The sequence below is a fragment of the Crocuta crocuta genome, unplaced genomic scaffold (assembly GCF_008692635.1).
Source record: "Crocuta crocuta isolate KB4526 unplaced genomic scaffold, BGI_CrCroc_1.0 scaffold339, whole genome shotgun sequence".
Lineage (NCBI taxonomy): Eukaryota > Metazoa > Chordata > Mammalia > Carnivora > Hyaenidae > Crocuta > Crocuta crocuta.
The window spans coordinates 680,811-703,021 of NW_027530357.1; the positions used below are offsets into that span (position 1 = coordinate 680,811).

At 54.2% G+C, this 22,211-nt stretch overlaps 1 protein-coding gene across 4 annotated transcripts in view; it reads left to right on the forward strand.

Moving 5' to 3' along the window:
* The window catches only part of SSH1 (slingshot protein phosphatase 1), a 55,601-nt gene extending 33,641 nt beyond the window's left edge, over positions 1-21,960 (forward strand). For 3 of the 4 annotated variants that reach the window (XM_077765967.1, XM_077765964.1, XM_077765966.1), the window contains 10 exons: positions 1,288-1,356; positions 2,435-2,500; positions 5,604-5,798; positions 7,052-7,145; positions 8,495-8,623; positions 11,503-11,549; positions 12,910-13,056; positions 14,518-14,718; positions 16,989-17,550; positions 20,268-21,960. In XM_077765967.1, coding sequence (XP_077622093.1) covers positions 1,288-1,356; positions 2,435-2,500; positions 5,604-5,798; positions 7,052-7,145; positions 8,495-8,623; positions 11,503-11,549; positions 12,910-13,056; positions 14,518-14,718; positions 16,989-17,550; positions 20,268-21,521 — 2,764 coding nt within the window. In that variant the 3' untranslated portion in view covers positions 21,522-21,960. Of the gene's footprint in view, positions 1-1,287; positions 1,357-1,821; positions 1,938-2,434; positions 2,501-5,603; positions 5,799-7,051; positions 7,146-8,494; positions 8,624-11,502; positions 11,550-12,909; positions 13,057-14,517; positions 14,719-16,988; positions 17,551-20,267 lie in introns of those variants that run through there. The other variant, XM_077765968.1, reaches the window with a different exon arrangement.
* Positions 21,961-22,211: the final 251 nt, after the last annotated feature.

Genomic DNA, 22,211 nt, shown 5'->3' on the forward strand with positions numbered 1-22,211 from the left:
CGTCTCCACCGAAAGGCCCCCTCCTGCCCTGAGCCTGGGCCTTTGGCTCCAGCATTGCTCATAGCCTTCTGTTCCGTCTCCTCTCCTCATCACCAGCTCCCAGCGTCTGGTGAGTCATCAGTGCCCAAACGGGGCAAGCCTTCCAGGCTTGGCCACGTGTTCCCAGGGTTCCCTCTACCCTGGGCTTTCAGCATGTCGGTTTTGGGCTCTGAGGGGCCGGTCCACACTGACACAGCCAAGTAGCTCTGGGGCCCCACGAGACTGGGCATAAATTTTATTCTGTGGCTCTACAAGGAAATATAATTAGCCCATCAAGTACGGGTAGGAGTGCAGGGGTGGGGCCGGAGAATTTGCCTAACACAGAAGGCTGAGTCTAATTTGATATGAAGGGCTTGAAGCTACCTTCCCCACAGACAGAGAAGCCGAGGGTGGGAAGGGCCACACGGTCACCAGTGCTCAGGGTGAAGAGGGTCTGGGAGCTCAGTTCCTCATCCACAAGCACGTGAGCGTCGTGTCACTCCCAGGCGGTGACTAAGGGGGCAGAGGAGAACATTCTAGATCCCTGGAGGTTGTTGGAGTTGGCCTTGGCAGCTCTAGCAGTCTGTCACCAGCAGACCCTTGTGAATGCCTGAAGAATTTTCATAATAATCCAAGGGGACCCTCTGATAAAGCCCTTTCTTTCCCTCTGTGTTGTCCAGTGGTGCCTGTCCACAAAGTCATTAAGTGTCATTTCCCTGGTAGGTTGAGCAAAACAAAAGCAGATTAAGCTAATTTTTAAAACACAGCTATACAAAGGTACAGAGACCGAGGCCCGGAAATGAGTTCCAGTAACGGTGTTGGCACCCTCCCCACCCCCGCCACCCTGGGACAGGAGGCCCGCTGGCTGCCACCACTCGCCTGCGTCCCCTGGAGGGTGTGTGGCCTCGTTCCGGGAGTGTACCAGCCGTCGGCAGCCTCACCCCCTGTGGCAGCGTGGGTGTGAGGGCAGCTGCTTGCTCTCTGTCCCCTTGAGAGCCCCAGCCGAGACCTGGGCCCCACCCACACTTGGGTGAGCTCAGAGTCCCCTGTGACTAGCTCCAAGTAGAGGTCACTGGTGACCCCCTCCAGTGAGGGCCCATCTGCAGACAGCCTGAGAGCTTCTCCCAGATACATGCGCAGTGGCCAGGCCCAGGTCAGGTGCTGGGTGCCCCTTGTGCGCTGGCCAGGCAGGGAGAAGACAGAGAGGGAAGGCCGCGCTCGAGCGGGTGGACCCTAACTCCACGGCATCTGCTCTTTCCTCCTGAGTAGTAAGAGCTGCACCATCGGGATGGTTCTCCGGCTGTGGAGCGACACGAAAATCCACCTCGATGGAGATGGGTAAGGAGATCTCTTTAAATCTTGCGCTGTAGACTTTGAAACACCAGGCGGTGGGGGCACTGTTGGGTCACGTGTGTGCTGTGCTCCTTACATCGGGAGAAATAGCAACGCCCCTCAGCAAGCCACGCCAGGAAGGGGACGTTTTAGCATTGTGTCAGGGCGTTTGGGTCACAGAGTAGCAACAGAAGGGTATTTTCAGGAGATCCGCTGCCGTGTGATAGTCAAGGGCAACAGGCAGCAGATATTCACCCATTTACCTCCATGTGTTAGATGAATATTCAGCATGCGCCCTCCACGTGGGGCTGGTCTCCAAGTCCACGGTTGGAAAGGACACAGCGGGAGCCCGTGGTCTGTGGGGTGCCGGGGAAGACAGACAGACAGGCAGCTGGCAAATGGAGCAGCGTGTCAGGTGCCTCTCTGGGGGCTGCAGAGGAGGAACCCTTCCGTTTGGCCTGGGCAGGTAAACAAGAGACGAAGAGCCATCGGGTCCCACATACATTTGCTTCCAAGGGAAGTACGCGGGTTCCACCATGAGTGCAAAGGAGCCGAGTAGAAGTTATCCCTCCTCTGAGATTCCAACGGTAAAAGTTACCTTGCCTCATAGTTAGCCTTCGGGGAGAAAAAGTAAAATGTGACCTTTTGGGGGGAGGGGAAGGGAGAGGTAGGGTTATGGTTCTATTTTTTTCCTTCTTAACATTTTGCCTTCCGTAAGTATCTTTCCCACACAATTGCGAAAGTAATGGACGGCACGCGGGGGGCAGGAAGTGGCCGCGGTGGCTGCTCGGACGGTGGCAGGAACGTGAACGAGATGGCATCAGATGGCGTCGTTGCCCTCACCAGGCTTGGTGTTTCTGACAGACCTCGTGTAGCTGGGTTGAAAGTGGACGTTTGTTTTCGTTTCCTTTTTGTTTTTGTTTTTCGTACTGTGGCCCTTGTTGGACATGCGGGCCAGTAGTCCCTTATCAGAGAGCGCGAGACGCCCTCGTCTGCAGGGTGTCCACATGGGCCACCATTTCGCTGTGGGTGCAGTGTCCCATTTCTCACCACAGTCCCGTTCTTTTCTGTTTGTCTTTCTCAGGGGGTTCAGCGTCAGCACAGCAGGGCGGATGCACGTCTTCAAGCCCGTGTCTGTCCAGGCCATGTGGTAAGTGTGGTCTTGGGGAATTTTATTACCTTCGAAAAATTTTTTTTCTTTAGCTGCCAACATGAATCAAAAGACCCCCTTCGACTTTAAGGCTCATTTAGGTGCATTGTGGGGGAGGGGGGAGCAAAATATGCATAATGTAAAAGGTACCATTTTAACCACTTTTTTAAAGTATGCCTTTCAGTGTACATCTGTGAGGTGCGAACTTAACCATCCATTTCTGGAGCTTTTCCTTCTTCCCAAATGGAAAGCCTGTGCCCATTAAACACTTATGCCCTCTCTCCCCAGCCCCTGGTACCCTCTATTCTGCATTCTGTCTCTGTGAATTTGCCTATTCCAGTCCCTCCTATAAGTGGAATCATCTACTTTTTGTCCTTTTGTGTCTGGTTTATTTCACTTAAAATCTTGACGAGGTTAGGAGTGCCTGGGTGTCTCAGTCGGTTAAGCATCTGACTTCAGCGCAGGTCATGATCTCACGATTCGTGGGTTTGAGCCCTGCATCGGGTTCTGTGCTGATAGCCAGCTCAGAGCCTGGAGACTGCTTCCAATTCTGTGTCTCCCTCTCTCTCTGACCCTCCCCTGCTCATGCTGCCTCTCTCTCAGAAATAAATAAAACATTTTTTAAAAAATTAAAAAAAAAAATCTTGATGAGGTTTGTCCATATTGTAGCAAAAAATAATAATAATTTTTTTTAAGTTTATGTATTTTGAGAGAGCACACACATGAGCAGGGAGGGCCAGAGAGAGAGGGCGTCCCGAGCAGGCTCTGCAATGTCACCTCGGATCCTGACATCGGGGCTCAAACCCACGAACAGTGAGATTGTGACCTGAGCTGAAGTCATGAGTCAGATGCTCAACCAACGGAGCCATCCAGGTGCCCCTGGGTCACAGTATTTTTAAGGCTGAGTATTACTCCAGTCTCTGGTTAGACATTATGTTTTGTTTATGCTCTCATCTGGGTTATTTCCATCCTTTGGCTACTGTCGAAGTATCTGTTTGAGTTCCTGTTTTCAGTTCTTTAGAGTATGTACCTACAAGTGGAATTTTTAGATCACGTGGTTAATTCCGTGTTTAACCTTTTGAGGAACCAAAACTTTTCCGCAGCACCCGTGCCATTTTACATTCCACCCTCCACCCCGAGCCATGCACAAGGATCCCATTTCCTCCATGTCCTCTCCAGAGCCCCGTTATTTTGTTTTATTTCGTCATAATGGCCCGCTTAAGGGGTGTGAAGTGGTATCTCATTATAGTTCTGATTTGTGTTTCCCTAATTAATTACTACTGAGCCTCTTTTCATGTGCTTATTGGCCATTTGCGCATCTTCTTTGGGGAAATGTCTGCTCCAGCCCTTTGCCCAGTTAGTAACGGGGTTGTCTTTTTGCCATTATTTTTACGGATCTACAGTTCCGGCTGTCCAAATGTCATTCTAGCACGAATTAGCCGGTCCTTTGTACCTGGCACACGCTGGATTTGCGCCCTCAGGGGAACGGCACTCTGCCAGGCCCCGGGCATCTGGGAGGGCGTACGACAGAACATAATTCCTGTCTTGGTGGGGTTCAAAGTCTGTTGAGGGAGGTGGCCCTCCCGTGTGGAACCCGGGAGTGCTGGGAGGGTGCTCTCCCAGGGCCCCCGCTCTGGGACACAGAGCGCAGGGCCTCCCGCACGCGCTGCCTGGGGGATGACGTAGCCGTGGGTAGAGTCTGCGCCAGGTGAAATGGGTCACGTCAAGTGCTTCCCAAACCGGCGCTGGCATCCCAGAGCCTTCCTCCTCCGGGGGGGGGCAGGGGGTGGGGGGCTGCACAGCAAACTCAACACAACGGTGCCCCTCTCCAGTGATCTAGAAAAGACTCTGGAAAAAGGTGGTGGGGTCTGGGGAGAAGGTCCTGCCCAGTGTTTCACAGTTGTTACTTTTTGCCTCTGGGGCAGCGCGAGAGGCAGTGCTTCGCTTTTACCTTGTCTGTTACCCTCCACCGCCCCCAGTTCAGGACCATTCTGGGGAAACTCACAAAATCCTCAGTCTCCCCATGTCCCAGATGATTCTGGCGCCCCTGGATCGTTTCTTCCCGCCTTCAAAACAGGCCCACAGAACTTCCAGAACTTCCAGAACAGGCCTTCCAGAACTTAAGGCACAGAACCAAATGTAGCAAATGTGTAGCTCAGGCCAGTCCCCACAGGCAGCCTGGAGATGGGACAGACGCGCCTGAGTAGGGCACACGCGGTGGCTTCTGTGCGGCAACCANAAAAAGAGCTTTAGAAAAGAAAAGGATGACGAGCTGACCGTGATTGTATACGTTTTCCGTGCTGTTCCTCCCAGCCCACTCCTTCTTTTTTTTTTTTTAAATGTTTTATTTATTTCTAGGAGAGAGAGAGAGAGAGAGCATGAGCAGGGGAGGGTCAGAGAGAGAGGGAGTCACAGACTCTGAAACAGGCTCCAGGCTCTGAGCTGGCAGTCAGCACAGAGCCCGACGCGGGGCTCGAACCCACGAACCGCGAGATCATGACCTAAGCGAAAGTCGGACGCTTAACCGACTAAGCCACCCAGGCACCCCTAGCCCAGCCCACTCCTTCTTGAACCCTGTCTTCATTTCATTCCTGTATCAATGTGAGCTTCTGGAGCTTCATTTCCCCAAGAGATCTAAGCTTTGAAGCTGTGATAACACTGATGGGACAGGGTTACACAGTACGTCATTCAGAACGCAGTAAAATGTCTCTGCTGTAAGTTAGAGACTCCTTCCTGCTCGGAGCCTCCTAGGCTTCCGGGTGGTTCCACATTTACGGTATCCCCACAGCTTCAGAAGGAAATCTTCACTCTTGGGAGTTAATGGATGGAGTGCAGAGAGATACATGAGTCATTCTGGGTGGGCGATAACGTTTGTACTGCTGCCTGGGGACAAAGCATGTGTCATGGAGACGAGGCGTGTTAATCTGGAGGTTTTGGGCTGCCTGGTAGCCCCCAGGTAACCTGATACGTGGGAAAACGCACTCCAGTAGGAAGTCCTTTAGGGATCACCCTGCCTGGCCATGATCTCAGCCCCCAGTCAGGGGGAAAGCCCAGCACCCCCCGGCCTGCCCCGGGCCTGACCCTGTCCCCCTCCTCACCCCAGGTCTGCCCTGCAGGTCCTTCACAAGGCCTGCGAAGTGGCGCGAAGACACAACTACTTCCCCGGCGGCGTGGCTCTCATCTGGGCCACCTACTACGAGAGCTGCATCAGCTCCGACCAGAGCTGCATCAATGAGTGGAACGCCATGCAGGACCTAGAGTCCACGCGGCCCGACTCCCCGGCCCTGTTTGTGGACAAGTAAGTGCCCTGCGGCCTCGCCCACACCCACGCCCACGCCGGGCCACCTGGAGTCTGCACGAGGTTGCACCTCCCCCGTAGTCTGGTGCGTGAGGGCCACCTCTCCCAGGACCAGCATGCCGAGTGGCCCTCCCTCACCTGCTGCCCCACCGTGGTCTTTGGCTCTGGGATGGCACGACCACCATCTTCCCCATTAGAATTAGAGATGGATTTCAGTGTGGATGCGTTTCTGGGGAACAGCCCCGTGACTCCTGCAGCCCACCTGCTTCAGCGACCCTCGGGCAGGGCTCTTGGGTCTGGCCTCTCCCCTTCAGCTGGCCCGAGACTTAATTTCCAGAGCCGTTCCCTGTGCTCTTAGAAGTATTGTATATCCATCGTCCTAGGACCCTAAAATACAGCTGCACCAACACTGGCGAGGGCAGGCTGCCTTTGAGGCCCAATCCAGTGGCCCGTGTCACATTCCCTCCAGCAGAGCTCATGTGGCCTGAGTTGACATACGCTAAATGAAAAGTCTAGGTCCAGAAGGAAGTGACTCTCCCCTCCTGTCTTGTTTAGAACCATCCTCCCCCTGAGTTGTCTGTCCCTCTGGGACTGCACTGCAGAGGGCCCCGGACGGAGAGGTCGGCTTGAGTAAGGAGAGGACCGGAAGCCACATCTCATGAGGCCTCAAATTACAAGAGGTCTGGGGGAGAGTTATAGTTGTCTTTGAATATATAAAGGGGCGCCCTGTGGAAGAATTATTCTGGTCTGCGTAGAACCGGGGCCATGGGCAGAAGCTGCAGGGAAACACATAGATTCCTCGTGTAAGAAGGACATCGCGGGAGCCAGATGCAGTTGGAACTCTGGACTGCCTCTGGACACAGCGATGTCATCACGCCCAGACACGTTCAAGCAGAGACAGAAGAGGCTGGTTGTGGGAGGGCGGGGGTGGGGGATGGGGAGCAGGACGCTACTCTAGTGCCTCCAGGTCTGGCCTTGAGAGGGATTCTCTGCAGACCCAGGCAAGGATGTGCTTTCCAGCCGTTGTTCGTGCGTGCCATCTGCTCTCCGCTCTGTGGACTCGCATGGGAGTTCCAGACCCAGAGCGGGACTCCTCTGTCCCCTCCCCCCACCACCAAAACATGCACATCAAGGCAGGAGCTGCCTGAGTCCAGGCTGTGTTCTCGTTAGCCCAGGAGCATCTGGGGTTTCTGTACACGCTGACCTCAGGTGCCCTCTCGGTGTGCGTGTGACCCAATGTCCTTTCTTTCCAGGCCAACCGAGGGAGAGAGGACCGAGCGCCTCATCAAGGCCAAGCTCCGGAGCATCATGATGAGCCAGGACCTGGAAAACGTGACCTCGAAAGAAGTAAGAGGGCTTGCGCCTTTGCAGGCCAGAGCTCACGCAGTGCTCATGTGTCCCACCACCCAGACCACAGCACAGGCAGGTCCGGCACCTGCCCACTGACTTTCAGAGGCTTTTTCCCACAGGGCTTAGCGGAAGGAGTGCGGGCCTTCGAGTCCGGCTGCACTGCGTACCTGCCGTGGGGCCTTAAACAAATTCCCTGGCCTCTCTGAACCTGTCAGACCTTCAGTGCCAATTCCCTGGGACCCGTAGACGGCCCTGAGCAGCATTTCTCTCCTAAGACCCTCTCTCTGCTTTGTGTGTTACTGACATGCAGCAGACTGTTGTTTGCAATCTCAGCGTTACCAGTTACCAGCGAGTTCCGAGCCCTGGGCCGCTTCCCATCTGCCTTTGAACGTTTCCTTGGATCACTGTTTTCTTTTTCTCAGCTTACTATTTGTTCAAAGAATGCAGTGAATTATAATAATAGGTTAGGGGCGCCTGGGTGGCTCAGTCAGTTAAGCGTCTGACTTCAGCTCTGGTCATGATCTTCCGGTTCATGAGTTCGAGCCCCATGTCGGGTTCTGTGCTGACCGCACAGAGCCTGCTTCGGATCTTCTGTCCCTCTCTCTGTGCCCCTCCCTTGCTCTCTCTCTCAAAAACAAACACTAAAAAATAATAATAATAGCTTAAACTAAGCAGACAGAGGGGGTTGAAACAGCCCCTTTAAAAAGCCATACATCATCTTTTTATTAGTTAATACACATAAAAAACCATACCGTGATGCCTTCCAGAACAAGGTGAAACTGACTGGGATATATTTGCTATTTTACTGTAAAAACATGCCTTAAACACAAAAGAAGAGGTCCCCTGGGAATCTGCTGCTTCATATAAAATAATCCCCTCTTCCTGGTCAGACTGCCCTCGGGCCCGAGCAGCCGTGTTTCTGCCCCCTGGCTGTGTGCTGCCTGCGCCTCAGGAGTATGCGTTTGGGTAAAAACAAAGCAAAACAACAACAACAAAACTTCTTTTTTGTTCTGTTTGTTTTAAATTTTTTAAATGTTTTTATTTATTTCTGAGAGAGAAACAGCGTGAGCAGGGGAGGATCAGAGAGAGGGAGACATAGAATCCGAAACAGGCTCTAGGCTCTCAGCTGGCTGTCAGCACAGAGCCCAACGTGGGGCTTGAACCCACGAACCGTGAGATCATGACCTGAGCCGAAGTCGGACGCTTAACCGACTGAGCCCCCCAGGCGCCCCACGAAACATCTTCTTTGAAAACAAGCCCAGTGTAAGTTGTGACTTTGCTGTTCTGGAGGTGGACAGCTGTCGTTTTGTACCAAATCCCTTGTCCTTCCCTTCCCCACTGCACAGATCCGGAGTGAACTGGAGACACAGATGAGCTGCAACTTGAAAGAATTCAAGGAATTCATAGACAACGAAATGCTCCTGATCCTGGGACAGATGGACAAGCCCTCCCTTATCTTCGACCATCTGTATCTCGTAAGAGGCACCGCCCCCGGCAGGGTCTGGTGGGGGGGACAGAAATCAGCAGGGCCTTGCAGCAAAGTCACAGAGGTACGGGCACCTGGGTCCTGAACGCCCTGGGAACTCCTGTCCCTGACCCCACTGCCCTGACCTCCCCGGGTTTGCTCCCGAGCCCGAGGCCCCAGGGGTGGCTCCCGGAGGAGCTGTGGGCAGTTGTTGAAGGCTCCCCGGCATAGCCCGCTCACGGCAGCTGCCAGACTCTCCCCACCCTGGGCTTCAGTCACGAACACAGAGGCCCCACCCAGTTACCTCCCAATGGTTTGCGGGCTCAGAACCCCCAGTTACCAGAGGGAGCATGCTCCCTGAACCCCAGAATCATGCCCCGGCATCCTGAGACATGAGAAGCAGTAGGGAAAACAGACCACACACCCAAAACACCGCTTCCCCTCTCTGTCCGGGTGACTGCTCTGTGCACTGCTCCCAGGCCCAGCCGAGGAACAGGCTCTAGTAGCATCCCCAGGGGCGGGCTGTGCGTAATCTCCCCACCTCCATCTCTTGCTCAGATTTTCTTAATGCTATAAATCTCCATAGAAGGCAACTGGCGAGTTCCCAGCGCCTCTCAGAGACTATAGGGGAAGGCATGTTGCTAAAATTAGAGAAGCAATGTAGTGTGACAAAGATCAGACCCACCAGGGCCAGGGCCCCGCTCCCAAGCCCGAGCAGCTGCGTGACCGGCACCGGGCCTCTTTGCCTTTCTCCTTCCTTCTGTACCATGTGGGATGGTTATGAGGATGAAGTAGGAGACGTTTTTAAAGCACCTAGTGCAGTTGCGTAGCCACTCACAAATGGCACCCATCGTTAGAGCAGGAATCACTTCCTGGGAAAGTGGAGGTAGCGCGTTTGCCGCCGAAGGCATGAAAGGTTGTGTTTTCTGCCCACAAGAAGTGCTCCGTAGTTCTCCACATGCATGTGTCGTGATACAGACTTGATATATTAAATATGCATATATGTAGCATATTCTTATATATCACGCCCTGCGTAGCTGTATTTTTAACGTGCATATTAAAACGTATGTGAGCATGTGGATTTGAAGCCTCTCTCTGGAAAGCTGTCGGCCAGTGCTGGGCTCTCCTCTTCTCCCTGGGAAGCTGGTGGTCTTCCCCGATGGAAGACACCAGAAGGCGGGCTGTCCCTCCACTAGGTGGTGATCACAACAAGGGGATGCTCACACGTTGAGCAGAGCTCCCTTTATTTTCTCGGTGCGGTTTGGTGCTTTATGTCACTTTTTCCATGAGAGATATTAAAGGAATTTTTATATTTGAGCCTCTCCCTGCAGCGTGGAAATCCAGCTTGCACCCACACGATGCCAGCTTCGCTGGGCCCCTGCAGCCCCTGCGTCCTTGGGGCCTGCCTTCCTGGGAAAAGAAGCTTCTAGGGAGACTTGGGGGGTGGGGGTGTTGCTCTTTTGACTCCATGTCGTTTGCATTTCCTAAGGGCCAAGTGATAGTTTTCTCTTTCGCTTTTCTTCCCCTTCTGTGTTCCTCATATGCTCAAGAAGTGGAAGGTTTCTTTTTTAGTGTGCTTTAAATCAAAACATGTCATGGGAGGTAAGGAAATAGGAGAAACTCTAAAGAAGAAAATAATAAGCGTTCCCAGTTTTACAAATCTGGATGTAGTCACTGTGAGTGTTCTGGTATATTTATTTCCCCATTTGTGTTTTTTTTTTTTTTCTTTTTATGTCTATATAGCTTCTTAAAAAAGAGGAAAGGAAAGAATCATACTATTTATATAGTTTTGTATCCTGTTTTCTTGTTTTAAATTGTTTTCATTCTGTGGCATTTCCCTGTGTCACTGACCAGCCACCAAAAACTATGATTTTTAAGTGCTCTCTCATACAGATTCATCATCATTTATCTTGCTGATTTCTTGTCAGACCTCTGAGTTGTTTTCCATTGTTTGTCGTTATAAATAACCATCACTATCCTTGTATATAAATCTCTGTGCAAATTCTGGGTGTTTCCACAGGACAGCTTTTTGTATGAATGGAACTACTGGGTCAGAGGGTGGGATCTTTTAAAAATACTTCCCAGGAAAGGTGGACTGACTCCTGCTTTATTTTGTTATTTTTTAATATTTTTTCTTTTTTTTTTTTTAATGTTTTATTTATTTCTAGGAGAGAGAGAGAGAGAGACAGCGTGAGCAGGGGAGGGTCAGAGAGAGAGGGAGTCACAGACTGAAACAGGCTCCAGGCTCTGAGCTGGCAGTCAGCACAGAGCCCGACGCGGGGCTCGAACCCACGAACCGCGAGATCATGACCTAAGTGAAAGTCGGACGCTTAACCGACTAAGCCACCCAGGCGCCCCATTTCTTCATTTTTGAAAGAGAGCATGAGCAGGGGAGGGGCAGAGAGAGAGGGAGACAGAGGATCTGAAGCGGGCTCTGCGTCGACAGCACAGAGCCCGACATGGGGCTGGAACTCACGAGCCGTGAGGGCATGATCTGAACTGAAGCTGGACGCTTAACCGACTGAGCCACGCAGGTGCCCCAGACAACCCCTGCTTTAAGTTCGCAGTGTGTGCAAGGGCCCTCTCCTGAGTGGGAGGTCGGAAGCCACTGCCTCCGGTGACAGGACCCTGCTGGCGTCCTAGGAAATGAAGTGGCAAGAGGGGTGCAGGTTTTGCGGAACTTGCTGTTCCCCGAAGGCCAGAGGGCATCACGCTCAGGCTGACGACACTGTGACTGCCTCGGGAACCTGCTTCGATACCGGCCTCTTTTGGTTCTGTCCGTTGTCGAAGGCCAAGGGCCCGTCGGGGCTAGCCCGCACCGTGCATCCCATAAGCAGCTCTAAGGCTGACATGTGACACTCACGGGGGTTTGTGTGATCTGTCCCCCAGGGCTCTGAATGGAATGCATCCAATCTGGAGGAACTGCAGGGCTCAGGGTGAGTCTGCTCCCCTCGTCTCCCCTTGTCCTTCCAGGCAGCTTAGAAACCCTCAAGGTCGAGCCCTTAGAACTGCGGACACCCCACCTCCAGTCTCCAAGGCAGCCACCTGGCGGGGCCGGGCAGCTTTGCACAGCTAAACAGATGTGCTTCAAAATGCCACCTCCTGAATCATTCATGGGTTTTATGTTTTAACGGGGTTCCCTGTGATTGTGCGTGTTAGCAAGAGAAGTTCACAACCACACACCAGTGGCACGGGGCCCACTGCCCGGCATGGGTGCTGGTGGTCCTGGGGTGGCCCGTGCAGCTGCTCGGATCCCAGGGGCGCTCTTGGTTCTACAGAGGTTACACTCTGGGTTCTGGTGGGAATCCGTGTTGGCCAGAGGCATATACCTGCCTCAGCCTGAGAAATGTCCAGCAGTGGGAATAGAAAAAAAAAAAAAAAGTTTAAATCTAGATCTTCAAGAACAGATGTCTGGACATTTTCTTTTAAACAACACAGCCACAAAATCACCGTTCTGTGGGTCTGACATGATGGCATCCTTGAATCACTGCATTTAAAAACCAAGACTAAACAAATCTTAAAATACACCGTTAGAACTACTGGTTAAGATGTGTTTTTTCGACAAAAAAAAAAAAAATATTCTTAAAATGTAGAGCAATACTCTTTCTGCCTTTTCATGCTGGGAATAAATAAATGACCTTTAAAGGTATTTTCTTACAGTGTTCCTGTGTATTCTCTTACAAAACTGATTTGAGGTATTTTCTAACTCCTGAAATTATTTTGTTCTTCCGGGAATAGAAGTATCACATTTAAAGAACTACAGAAGCTGCATTTGAGGACCTTCTCAACGATTTATTTGTTTCTAGTCTGCCTTGTTTCAAAAAAGATTTAAGGCAGTTTTTAGGTACATGAATAATGGATGGATATATTCTATTTTTTTTTTTTAGCTATTTAAAAGTGGAGACTTTGTTTTTGTTAAGCCTCAATATATTCATAACAGTTACAAATCTTGAAACTTTAAGAGTGTTTGAAAATGTATTTAAGTAATATGTATGTTTGCTTGCCAGAATTTGTATTGCTTAGCAATGCTTTGAACTTTTTTTCTGAGTTTTTATGAAGAAATCTATATTTTTAAAAATTTTAAATATAATACCTTGTCATCATATAGAGGCATTTAGAAAACACACCAATGTGTGTTAATGACCGTTAAGGAAAAACAAAAGTCCCACCGTAAACGTATATACCCTTTATGCGTGCATGTTTAATTTTTTCTTTGCTCAGTTTTCTGTTACCTTGTTCTTTGTAGTTCCTCGTTCTGATTCTCCAAATGTGTCCTTTACTTTTTTCTCATTACAGTGTTGACTACATCTTAAATGTCACTAGAGAAATAGATAACTTTTTTCCTGGCTTGTTTGCATATCATAACATCCGAGTCTACGACGAGGAAACAACCGACCTCCTTGCCCACTGGAACGAGGCGTACCATTTTATAAACAAAGCAAAGTAAGTGGGCGGGAGAAGCTGGGCTGAGTCTGGCAGACGCTGGGTGGGCAGGAATGAACAGCAGTCCCAGACACAGCCGTCTCCTGGTTTGTGGAGCCTCTGAGGTCCGGCAGACCTCTGGTCGTAACCCACAGCACCCGTAGCGCCAAAGGGCACAGTCGCTGATCTCAAGGTGGGGGCCCTGACGAGCCTTCGTTTCCCCCATCTTCCACTGTGACGTCGGCCCCCACTTCTGCTGATGGCATCAGAAGTGGTATCAAAAAAGGGTCTGATACCGAGTGCACATTCTTGGGCACTCTGCCCTTGTGGAGTCGCTGAGCCAAAGGAGAGGGGAGGGTGGGCCAAGTCGTACATGGGCTTTGGGCACCTTCGGGGCCGCATACGCCCCGAGGTATGGCCCGCCTTGCACAGCTGTGTCAGTACAGTTTCCCTATTCATAGAAAGGGGCAGACCGTCAGAGGTCCCCGTTGCCCTGAGCCGGTCACGGGTGTCCGCTGTCTCTGGTCCTTCCCTTATTCTCCTACGGAACAACCCTGCCTCACCAAGGGAGAGAAAACCCTCCACGACGCTGTCGAGAGAAACCCCATCTTATGCTTTGTGCCCCATCGGGGGCGAAGCTATGTAACATGTCCTTACCAAATCTCAGTTTGTTTGAATTCTTGGGGGGTAGATTTCAGACCAGCAGTGAAACAGAAAAGCAAGCAAAACAAAATGCATGACATACGGGGATGAATTTGAAGCCTGGGGTCTAGGAAACGAGCCTGAGCAGCCGGCTGCTTCCAGTGTAAACAGGCAGGCTGGTGGGTCTGCCCGCTGTGCAAACAAAGCTCTCCAGGCCCGCCCTGCCAGCCCCTTCCATTCTCAAGGAAGCCAGGTCCCGAGAAGCACCGTCTGTGGCTCTGCTGTATCTATGAAGTCAGGACCACCTCCCCGCAAGCCACCTGTGCACCTGTGTTCCTCCCCTCCTCTGAGTCCGGGGTGCTGCTGCCCTGGCGCCGGCTCCCCAACCTCTTGTCCAGTGCGTACCTTGCTGTCCCGAGGGCCTTGTAGTCTTTGGTTCGCTGACCCCATTTTCTGCAGTCACCCACTCCCTGGCTCCATCTGCTGTAGCAGCTGCGTGGCTTTTGCAGATGTCCCTTTGGTTGCCTCTCTGCTCCCTGCAGAAAAGCCTCTGGTCTCCTGGAGCATCCCGGAGCATCTCCTGGAGTGTCCCCGAAGGCGGCCCTGTTTGGGAGCTTTCCCTGCACAGCTTGGCAAGGCCAGGACAGAGTTCTTTTGAGTTCCCATTGTGTGCTAATTGATTCTGCAGTGAAGCTATTTCCTTTAGAGGGCGTGTGGCCATCTGCTGCACAAATATCTGGGCAGAAGGGGGGTCTGGGTGCGGAGATAACTTCAGGGCGTGCAGAACTCCCGAGAGAGGGAAATTGTTGAAGAGTCTGGACTGTCTCCCCGCCCGTGCAGGAGGAACCACTCCAAGTGCCTGGTACATTGCAAAATGGGCGTCAGTAGGTCCGCCTCCACGGTCATAGCCTATGCCATGAAGGAGTTCGGCTGGCCCCTGGAGAAAGCCTACAACTACGTGAAGCAGAAGCGCAGCATCACCCGCCCCAACGCCGGCTTTATGAGGCAGCTGTCTGAGTATGAAGGCATCTTGGACGCCAGGTGGGTGACCGCCTGCCCAGAAGGATCGGCGCCTCCCCCTCCCCCCGGAGGTGGCCTCCGCGGCTATAGCCCTGCCTCTGGAGAGGGGAGGGAGGCCGGCTGAGAAAAACAACCATTGTTTGGGGTTTGATTAGCGGTTTCCAGGAGGGATCCGTTTGATTTTGTTGGCACGCACAGAAAGCTGTTTTGCTGCCGGAGGGGCCGGTGCACAGCCTCTAACCCGGCTGTGATGTCATGTGCAGTGCAGGCACGTGGCCGTCCCCGTTTCCTGGGTATCTGCTTCGTGCCTAGCCTGTGCTGGGCTGCGCCCCGTGGCGGTTCCAAGGGCCGCCGAGCAGACTGAGCCCCACCCCCCAGCACCGATGAGCTGGGTGCCCTGGGCGAGCTCGCCCGTGTCCCTGAGCCTCTGTGTCTTCTGAGTGTGGAAGTAACGCCCCCCTGATAGGGTTGTTGGGAGAGTGAGGAGAATAGCATACACGTGCACCTTTGCGGGTGCTTTGCCAGACCTGGCTCGTGGGAACCTCTTAAACCTCTAACCCCACCCAGAAAAGGTCCTCACAGTACAGGCTGTCCCCCATGTTGGGGGGTAGCGTGTCCCACAGCACGCAGCCGGCACGCAGCAGAGGGGAGGGAGCACCCCCAGGTCCGTGGGCTCCTGAGGCCCCTGCGTGGGGATGCCCCGTGGAGGCGGAGCCCTGCTGTACTTCAGGACTCCTTTCTGTTCCAGCGGGCGGTGCGGGGCCCCCCTCGGTTATTTCTGATGTATGCAGAGGCCACAAGCTGAGCCCATGGGCTTGGCCACGTGTGTGAAAGCAGGAGTGCTCCAGCAGGGTTGCCCCGGCAGGGTTGACAGGGTCTGAGAACTGCCTAGTCTCTGGAGTCCCTTTACTGTCAACCAAGGAGCAGCTGGACAGATCCCAGGGCAGGGCCCAGGGATGATGAGGAGGCATGGACAGAAGGGGAGGAGCCGGAGGAGGCGAGGGAGGGGGAGAGGTGGGTGGTCCTGCTCCCCTGTCCCTTGGCCCTTCAGTCACCGGCTGCCATCAGGTGTTTGCAGCCTCACCAGGGGTCTTCAGGCTGAGTTCACAGCCACAGGCACCGACCCTGACTTGGAGCCCCATCTGGGGGCCCCTCTCGGCCTTGCCTGGAATTCGCATACAGAGCGGTCACGAATGGCCACGGTGCTCCCGTGCACTGCAGGAAGGCAGGGCCTACATCACGCTGTGCTTTTACTCTGCTTCTCTCACCGTAACCCGCACCACCACATGCTATTGGCATTGTGCCCTAAGGTTCGTGGAGGTGACTGACTTCCTTTATTTCACATCAAACCTTTTTCTTCTCTCTTTTTTTTTCACCCTTACATTAAAAATGTGTTATAGCAGGGTCACCTGGGTGGTTCAGTCGGTTAAGCGTCCTACTCTTGATTTAGGCTCAGGTCATGATCTCATGGGTTGTGAGCTCGAGCCCCATGTCAGGCTCTGCGCTGACAGTGCAGAGCCTGCTTGGGATTTCTCTCACCCTCACTGTCTCTGCCTTTCCTCTGTGCTCACACATTCTCTCTCTCTCTCAAAATAAGCATTTTTAAAAAATGTGTTCTAACAATGCTACTACAGCTTTATAAGACCTATTTTTAAATGTTTCTTCTTGACAGAGAGAGCACACACATGCGAGTGGGGAAGGGGTAGAGAAACACGGGGACAGAGGATCGGACGCGGGCTCCACACTGTCAGCCAAGAGCCCGGTGCGGGGCTTGAACTCACAAACCATGAGATCATGACCTGAGCCAAAGTCGGACGCTTAACCCACTGAGCCACCCAGGCACCCCTGTGACCCGTAATCTTTCTGACCTAAATACATATTTCCAGTTTTCTCCGATGGGCCCAAGTGAAAGCATATTCCATGTTACATGATTGGGCCAGTGTGAGGCCTGTTTGCTATCTCCCAGCGGTACAGGAGGAGAGAATCCTGCTTGCCAACGGATGGAGAGACTTAGAGATGAACCAGGAAGTGGACTGGCTAAGGTCACAGAGTGAGACGAGACCCCCAAGACCGCGATGGCACTCAGGGTCCACCCTGCTTTTCCGTATCTGGCACACAGTCCTTGCATGACAAAGTCAGTTAAGGCTCCTGGCGTGAGCCCTGGCACTTGAGGGTCCTCGCGATACTGGTGTCAGCCCCAGGCTGTCCCTTGCCAGCCCACCCCCACCCCACCTCTGGGGACCCCGTGGGCACTGCCCCCCCGACTTTCCTCTGCTCCTCTTCCCCTGCAGCAAACAGCGACACAACAAACTGTGGCGCCAGCAGGGCGATGCCTGCCTCCAGCTGCCCGTGGAGGACCCCACGGGGTCTGGGGACTTCCTGCCGGAGACTCTAGACAGCACCCCAGAAGCCCCACTGCCCTGCCTAGACGACGACGCCCGGCCTGGGCTCCCGGACAGCAGGGCCCTGGGAGGAGCTGCTCTCCCCTGCTGCTTCCGGCGCCTCCCAGACCCCCTCCTGCACCCCCCCAGTGACGAAACCGCCAGCGTGGTTCGCCTGGACGACCTGGAGAGGGACGCCCTCTTGGAGGAAGCAGCCGAGGCCACCGAGGCGTGCGGGCCGGCCATACCCCCCCAGGAGGCTTCCAGGCCCTGTGAGAAGGAGGTGAAGAAGAAGCTGGAGTTCAGGAGCCCCAAGGCCTCCTCACCGCCGCAGGTGGAGGACATGGAAGGGGAGGAGGCCCCGGGAGCAGGGCGCTGGGGGCGGCCCCCCTCCCAGCCTGACAAAAGCCTGCTTAACCGGGAGAACCTGAACAACAACAACAGCAAGAGAAGCTGTCCCGAGGACTTTGAGGTAGGCAGCTCCGCAGCTCGCCCAGCCTGCCCCCTGCCCGCGGGTGCTGCTGCAGGGGGAGGGCGGGCACACCGTGTCAGGGCTCTGCAGGGCAGCTCAGGCGGGCAGCACCTCTGGCTCAGTTTCCTTCTTCTCTTTTCTTTCTTTTTTAAAGTTTATTTTTATCAATTTTGAGAGAGAGAGAGTGCTGGCACGCACGTGCGAGAGCACATGGGGGAGGGGTAGAGACGGGGGAGAGTCTCTCAAGCAGGCTCTGAGCTGTCAGCACAGAGCCTGACCCAGGGCTCCAGCTCACAAACTGAGATCATGACCTGAGCCGAGACCAAGAGTCAGACACTCAGCTGACCGAGCCCCCCAGGCGCCCCTCGATGTTTTTCTTCCATAGAATGGAAAACAGAATTTAGCACGCAGCATCGCGTTTATCAACCCAAGACCATTCTTAGTTCTCACCCTCCCGCACTTTCCACCCTGAATCGTCTGGAAACAAATCCCACACTTGTCGCTGCGTTCACAAATGCTTCAGGGGCGACATGACCACAGTTTCACCTTTGAGCATTGGTGGGAATTGCTCCGTATCATCAAATGTCTGGTCTCAGACCCCTCTTCCAGCGCCGGGCTCCGGTAGTCCCTGTGGCGCTCCTGGGTGCTGGGTCTGCAGCAGAGGCTTCGCAAGCCGGCGCTTGCTCCAAAAATCATGAATTCCACCAGGCTTTTCCCTCCTCCGAGCGGCCCAGGAGCAGAGGGTGGGCTCTGAGGGCTGTGCCGGGCCGCCTGCTCTTGGCTTCCGCCCTCCTCCCACCTGCTCGCCACAGTCAGGGCCCAGGAGCTTCGCTTCCCCAGGCCTCACCACCCGCGGAAGGCTGGCAGGTGCCAGCATCCCCTGTACGGAGGGCTCACCTTGACCACCTTATAATACGAATGAAACGGGAAGTTAGATGTACTGACGTCCCACCGGTAATCATTCCGGACCCAGTGTTAATTACTCAGGAGCGCCTCCCCACTCACGCTTCCCTCAGAGAGCAAATGCCCATAGCGAGAGGACGGGAAGCCTCCGTCGGTCTCACAGGACCTGGGGTGAAGCGTAGAATGGAGATGACGAGCGTAGCCTGGGCAGGAAGGTGTGAGAAGGACACCGCCTGCCTTTCCTGGCTGGAATTTGATCAAGTGGGTGACACGATGGAGGGAATAGGACCAAGACACAAGCATTCGTTTGTTCATTCAACTCTTGTGAACTACGGCGCCAGGTTGGTGAGGGCTTCACCTGTAAGGTGACTGTGCCTTCGCTCAGCTTTCGGGTCCGTTTTCTCTAGAAGACAGTAGACCCTCTGGGGGCGGGGACCGTGTCTGGTTTGCAGCCCCTGCCCCTGACACAGGTCATGACATGGGACAGGCACCCCCTAAATACGCGTTGGACGAGTGAATTCTCTCCTGGCCTATTGCTCCTTGGGCTCCGAAAGGTGGTCTTAAATCTCCCACCACGGGACCGTTTCACTGCGTTTTAGAACGCTGGGTTCTGGAGATTTTAGAAGAAAACCTTGGTCAGAGTTCCAGGTGGAGAGTTCAGGCTGTATGTCGGGGGTGATTGGGTCTCACTGGCTGACCGGAAGCTGGCCCCTGAGTAGGACAGGGTTCTGCGGGAGACCAGTTTCCTCCCGTACTGTCCCACCCTGTGACTTCTTACCTTGGGGGGCCTAGGTCTGTGACACAGGATGGGATTAACCCTTGACAGTCAGGGCCCGTGGCAGGACACAGGGAAACACCTGCACTATCAGCCCTTTGCCAAGAAGCCTTTGTTTTAGACTAGCTTGGGAATCTCACAGCTAAACCAGTGTCGGGGGCGGGGGGCGGCTCCCCCCCTCAGCCCATAGGAGCAGCCCTGTTGTCTGCCGATGCATGTGAGGGAGGTGAGCAGCTGCCCCGCCCATCGGAAGGGCACAGTGTGGAGGTGCAGGCACACTGACCTAGAGGCAGGTGGCTTTCTGCGGAAAACAATGCAAATGTCTTCCCCATTGGTATATAGAACCCACCTCAGGGACGCCTGGGTGCCTCAGTCCGTTAAGTGTCTGACCTTGACTCAGGTCCTTGATCTCGTGGTTGGTGAGTTCGAGCCCCTTTTCAGGTCCTCTGTCTCCCTCGCTCTCTGCCACCCCCCCCCCATCAAAATAAACAAACATTAAAAAAAAAAAAAAAAAAAAACANAAGTTTAAAAAAAACAAAAACAACAACGCACCTCAGCCTGGCGCTCTCATCCAAGACTCTGGGTACCCGTGTCTGGGCGAGCAGTAGAGTCTTTCCAAAGCCACTTTGCCCTCTGCCACCTCACTGTGACGTTCTTAGGAGCCGTGCTGTGCTCGTGCTAGCAGGGAGGAGCCCCGTTGTGAGGCCGCATACTCCCCAAGCACAGATCTGCTCTGAAGGGGAAAGGAAGGGGGAGGCACCCACATGAGTTGGCGGAGCTGAGGTTGGGCCGGCCTTGCTCCCGACCACCACGCTGGCTGTGTGGCGGGAGATGTGCCCAGGATTGTGGGCACGTGGCGTCTGGAAAATTTGGTTCAGCATCCCTCACCACTCATGGCCCAGTGGGTTCTGCAAGGCCTCTGTTCCTGCACTGACTGAAGCGGGGGCGCTGCCTGCCCCAGCCCCACCCCTCAGCCCCCTCATGTCCTGCGCCCCCGGGCTCGTTGCCCTGTGCTCACCACCTTCTTGTCCCCTTTCAGCACGATGCTATATTCGGGATCCTTAACAAGGTGAAGCCTTCCTACAAATCCTGTGCCGACTGCATGTACCCTACCGCTAGCGGGGCTCCTGAGGCCTTCAGGGAGCGGGGCGAGAACCCCAGTGCACCCGCCATCTGTACCCAGCCCACCTTCCTGCCCCACCTCACGTCATCCCCTGTGGCCTACGCGTCCAGCAGGGCCCGAGCTTTAGAGAGACTGGCCTCTGGCCCAAGTGAAAGTCCCCCGTTCCTACCACCAGCAGGCTCGAGGAGGTCAGACAGCGGTGGCTCTGGGGCTGAAGCTGCCCCAGAGCTACCGGCCAGCCTTTTGGAACCTTCCAGAGAAACCCAAAAAGTCCTGCCAAAGTCACTCCTTTTGAAGAACTCTCACTGTGATAAGAACCCTCCAAGCATGGAAGTGGCGAAGGACGAATCACCACCCAAGAAAGATCTGAAGCCAGCCAAGGACCTGCGGCTTCTCTTCAGTAAAGAGGCTGAGAAACCCACCACCAACAGCTACTTGATGCAGCACCAGGAATCCATCATTCAGCTGCAGAAGGCGGGCTTGGTCCGGAAGCACACCAAAGAACTGGAGAGGCTAAAGGGCACGCCCACAGACCCGGCTTCTTCCTCCAGGGACAGCGCCGCCAGCAGGCTGGAGGCCAACACCCCCGAGGAGAGCCCCACTCTGGCCCCCACCGCTCCGCCGGCACCCCTGCCTCCGCCAGGCCTTGCTGGCAGTGACAACAAGTCGGAGGCCGCACCCCCTCCGTTTGAAGGAGGCCCCCTCAGGAGCCCCACCCCCTTCCTCTGCCGCCTGGATCACACCAGTCATTTCTCAAAAGACTTCCTGAAGACCATCTGCTACACCCCTACCTCCTCGTCCATGAGCTCCAACCTGACCCGGAGCTCCAGCAGCGACAGCATCCACAGCGTCCGGGGCAAGCCCGGGCTGGTGAAGCAGCGGACGCAGGAGATTGAGACACGGCTCCGGCTGGCGGGCCTCACCGTCTCGTCCCCGCTCAAACGCTCACACTCTCTGGCCAAGCTTGGAAGTCTCAACTTCTCAACGGAGGACCTGTCCAGCGAGGCAGACGCATCCACCCTCTCCGAGTCCCGGGACGCCAAGTCGAGTGAGACTTCCTTCTCATGTGAGCCGCAGGCAGCCCCGAGGAACCCAGCCGCAGCCTCTCCGCCGTCAGGGAAATGCACTTCAGAAGACTCGAGAAGCTCCTTGTGGATGAGCAGAAGCTGACCCGCCTCTTGCTGCCTTTGGATGGGTATTTTCACGCGATCCCTCTGTTTCACTGGGGGCTTGGGGCAGCCCCTTGCATCTTGATTCCTCCCAGACAGCTGACACTCAGACTTTCCCACTCCTGCCGCAGAGAGGAGGGGAAGAGACCAAAATCACACAGCACAAGAAGAAGGGGGAGAAGCCAGTCGTGTGGCCTGGGAGAGCCAGAAGCCGTCGGCCAGTAGATACGAAACCCTGACCCCCAAGTCCTGGGTTTTCAGGAAGAGTCCTGTTTTACAAAGAGCATATACAGATGTGCACACACGTCATGAGTACTCCCCCCACACCGTGCGACACGATGGCGGTGGTGACGGCTCTGTCGCCACGGTGCCCATTCCTAGCTCGTTCAGGCCCTCGCGGGGAAACCCTCGGATGGCAATATATTAAGTCCTACCTCTGTTCTTGCTGTGCTTTTTATTTTTAAGATACAATAGTGACCCAAGGCTCGTTCCAGGGAGTGATGCTGTGTCAGAAAAGGTTTTTTCCAAAAGAGAATTTTTTTTTGGTCCCCACCAAAAAAAAAAACAAAAAACCACCCCAAAAAGTGTTAAGACTTTTAAGTCGACTGCACCAAATACCCTGGGTAAAGTACGGCGAAGTTGCCCAGCGCTGTTGTTGAACCAGCCCTGTGGTGCGTGGAGTCACCCGTAC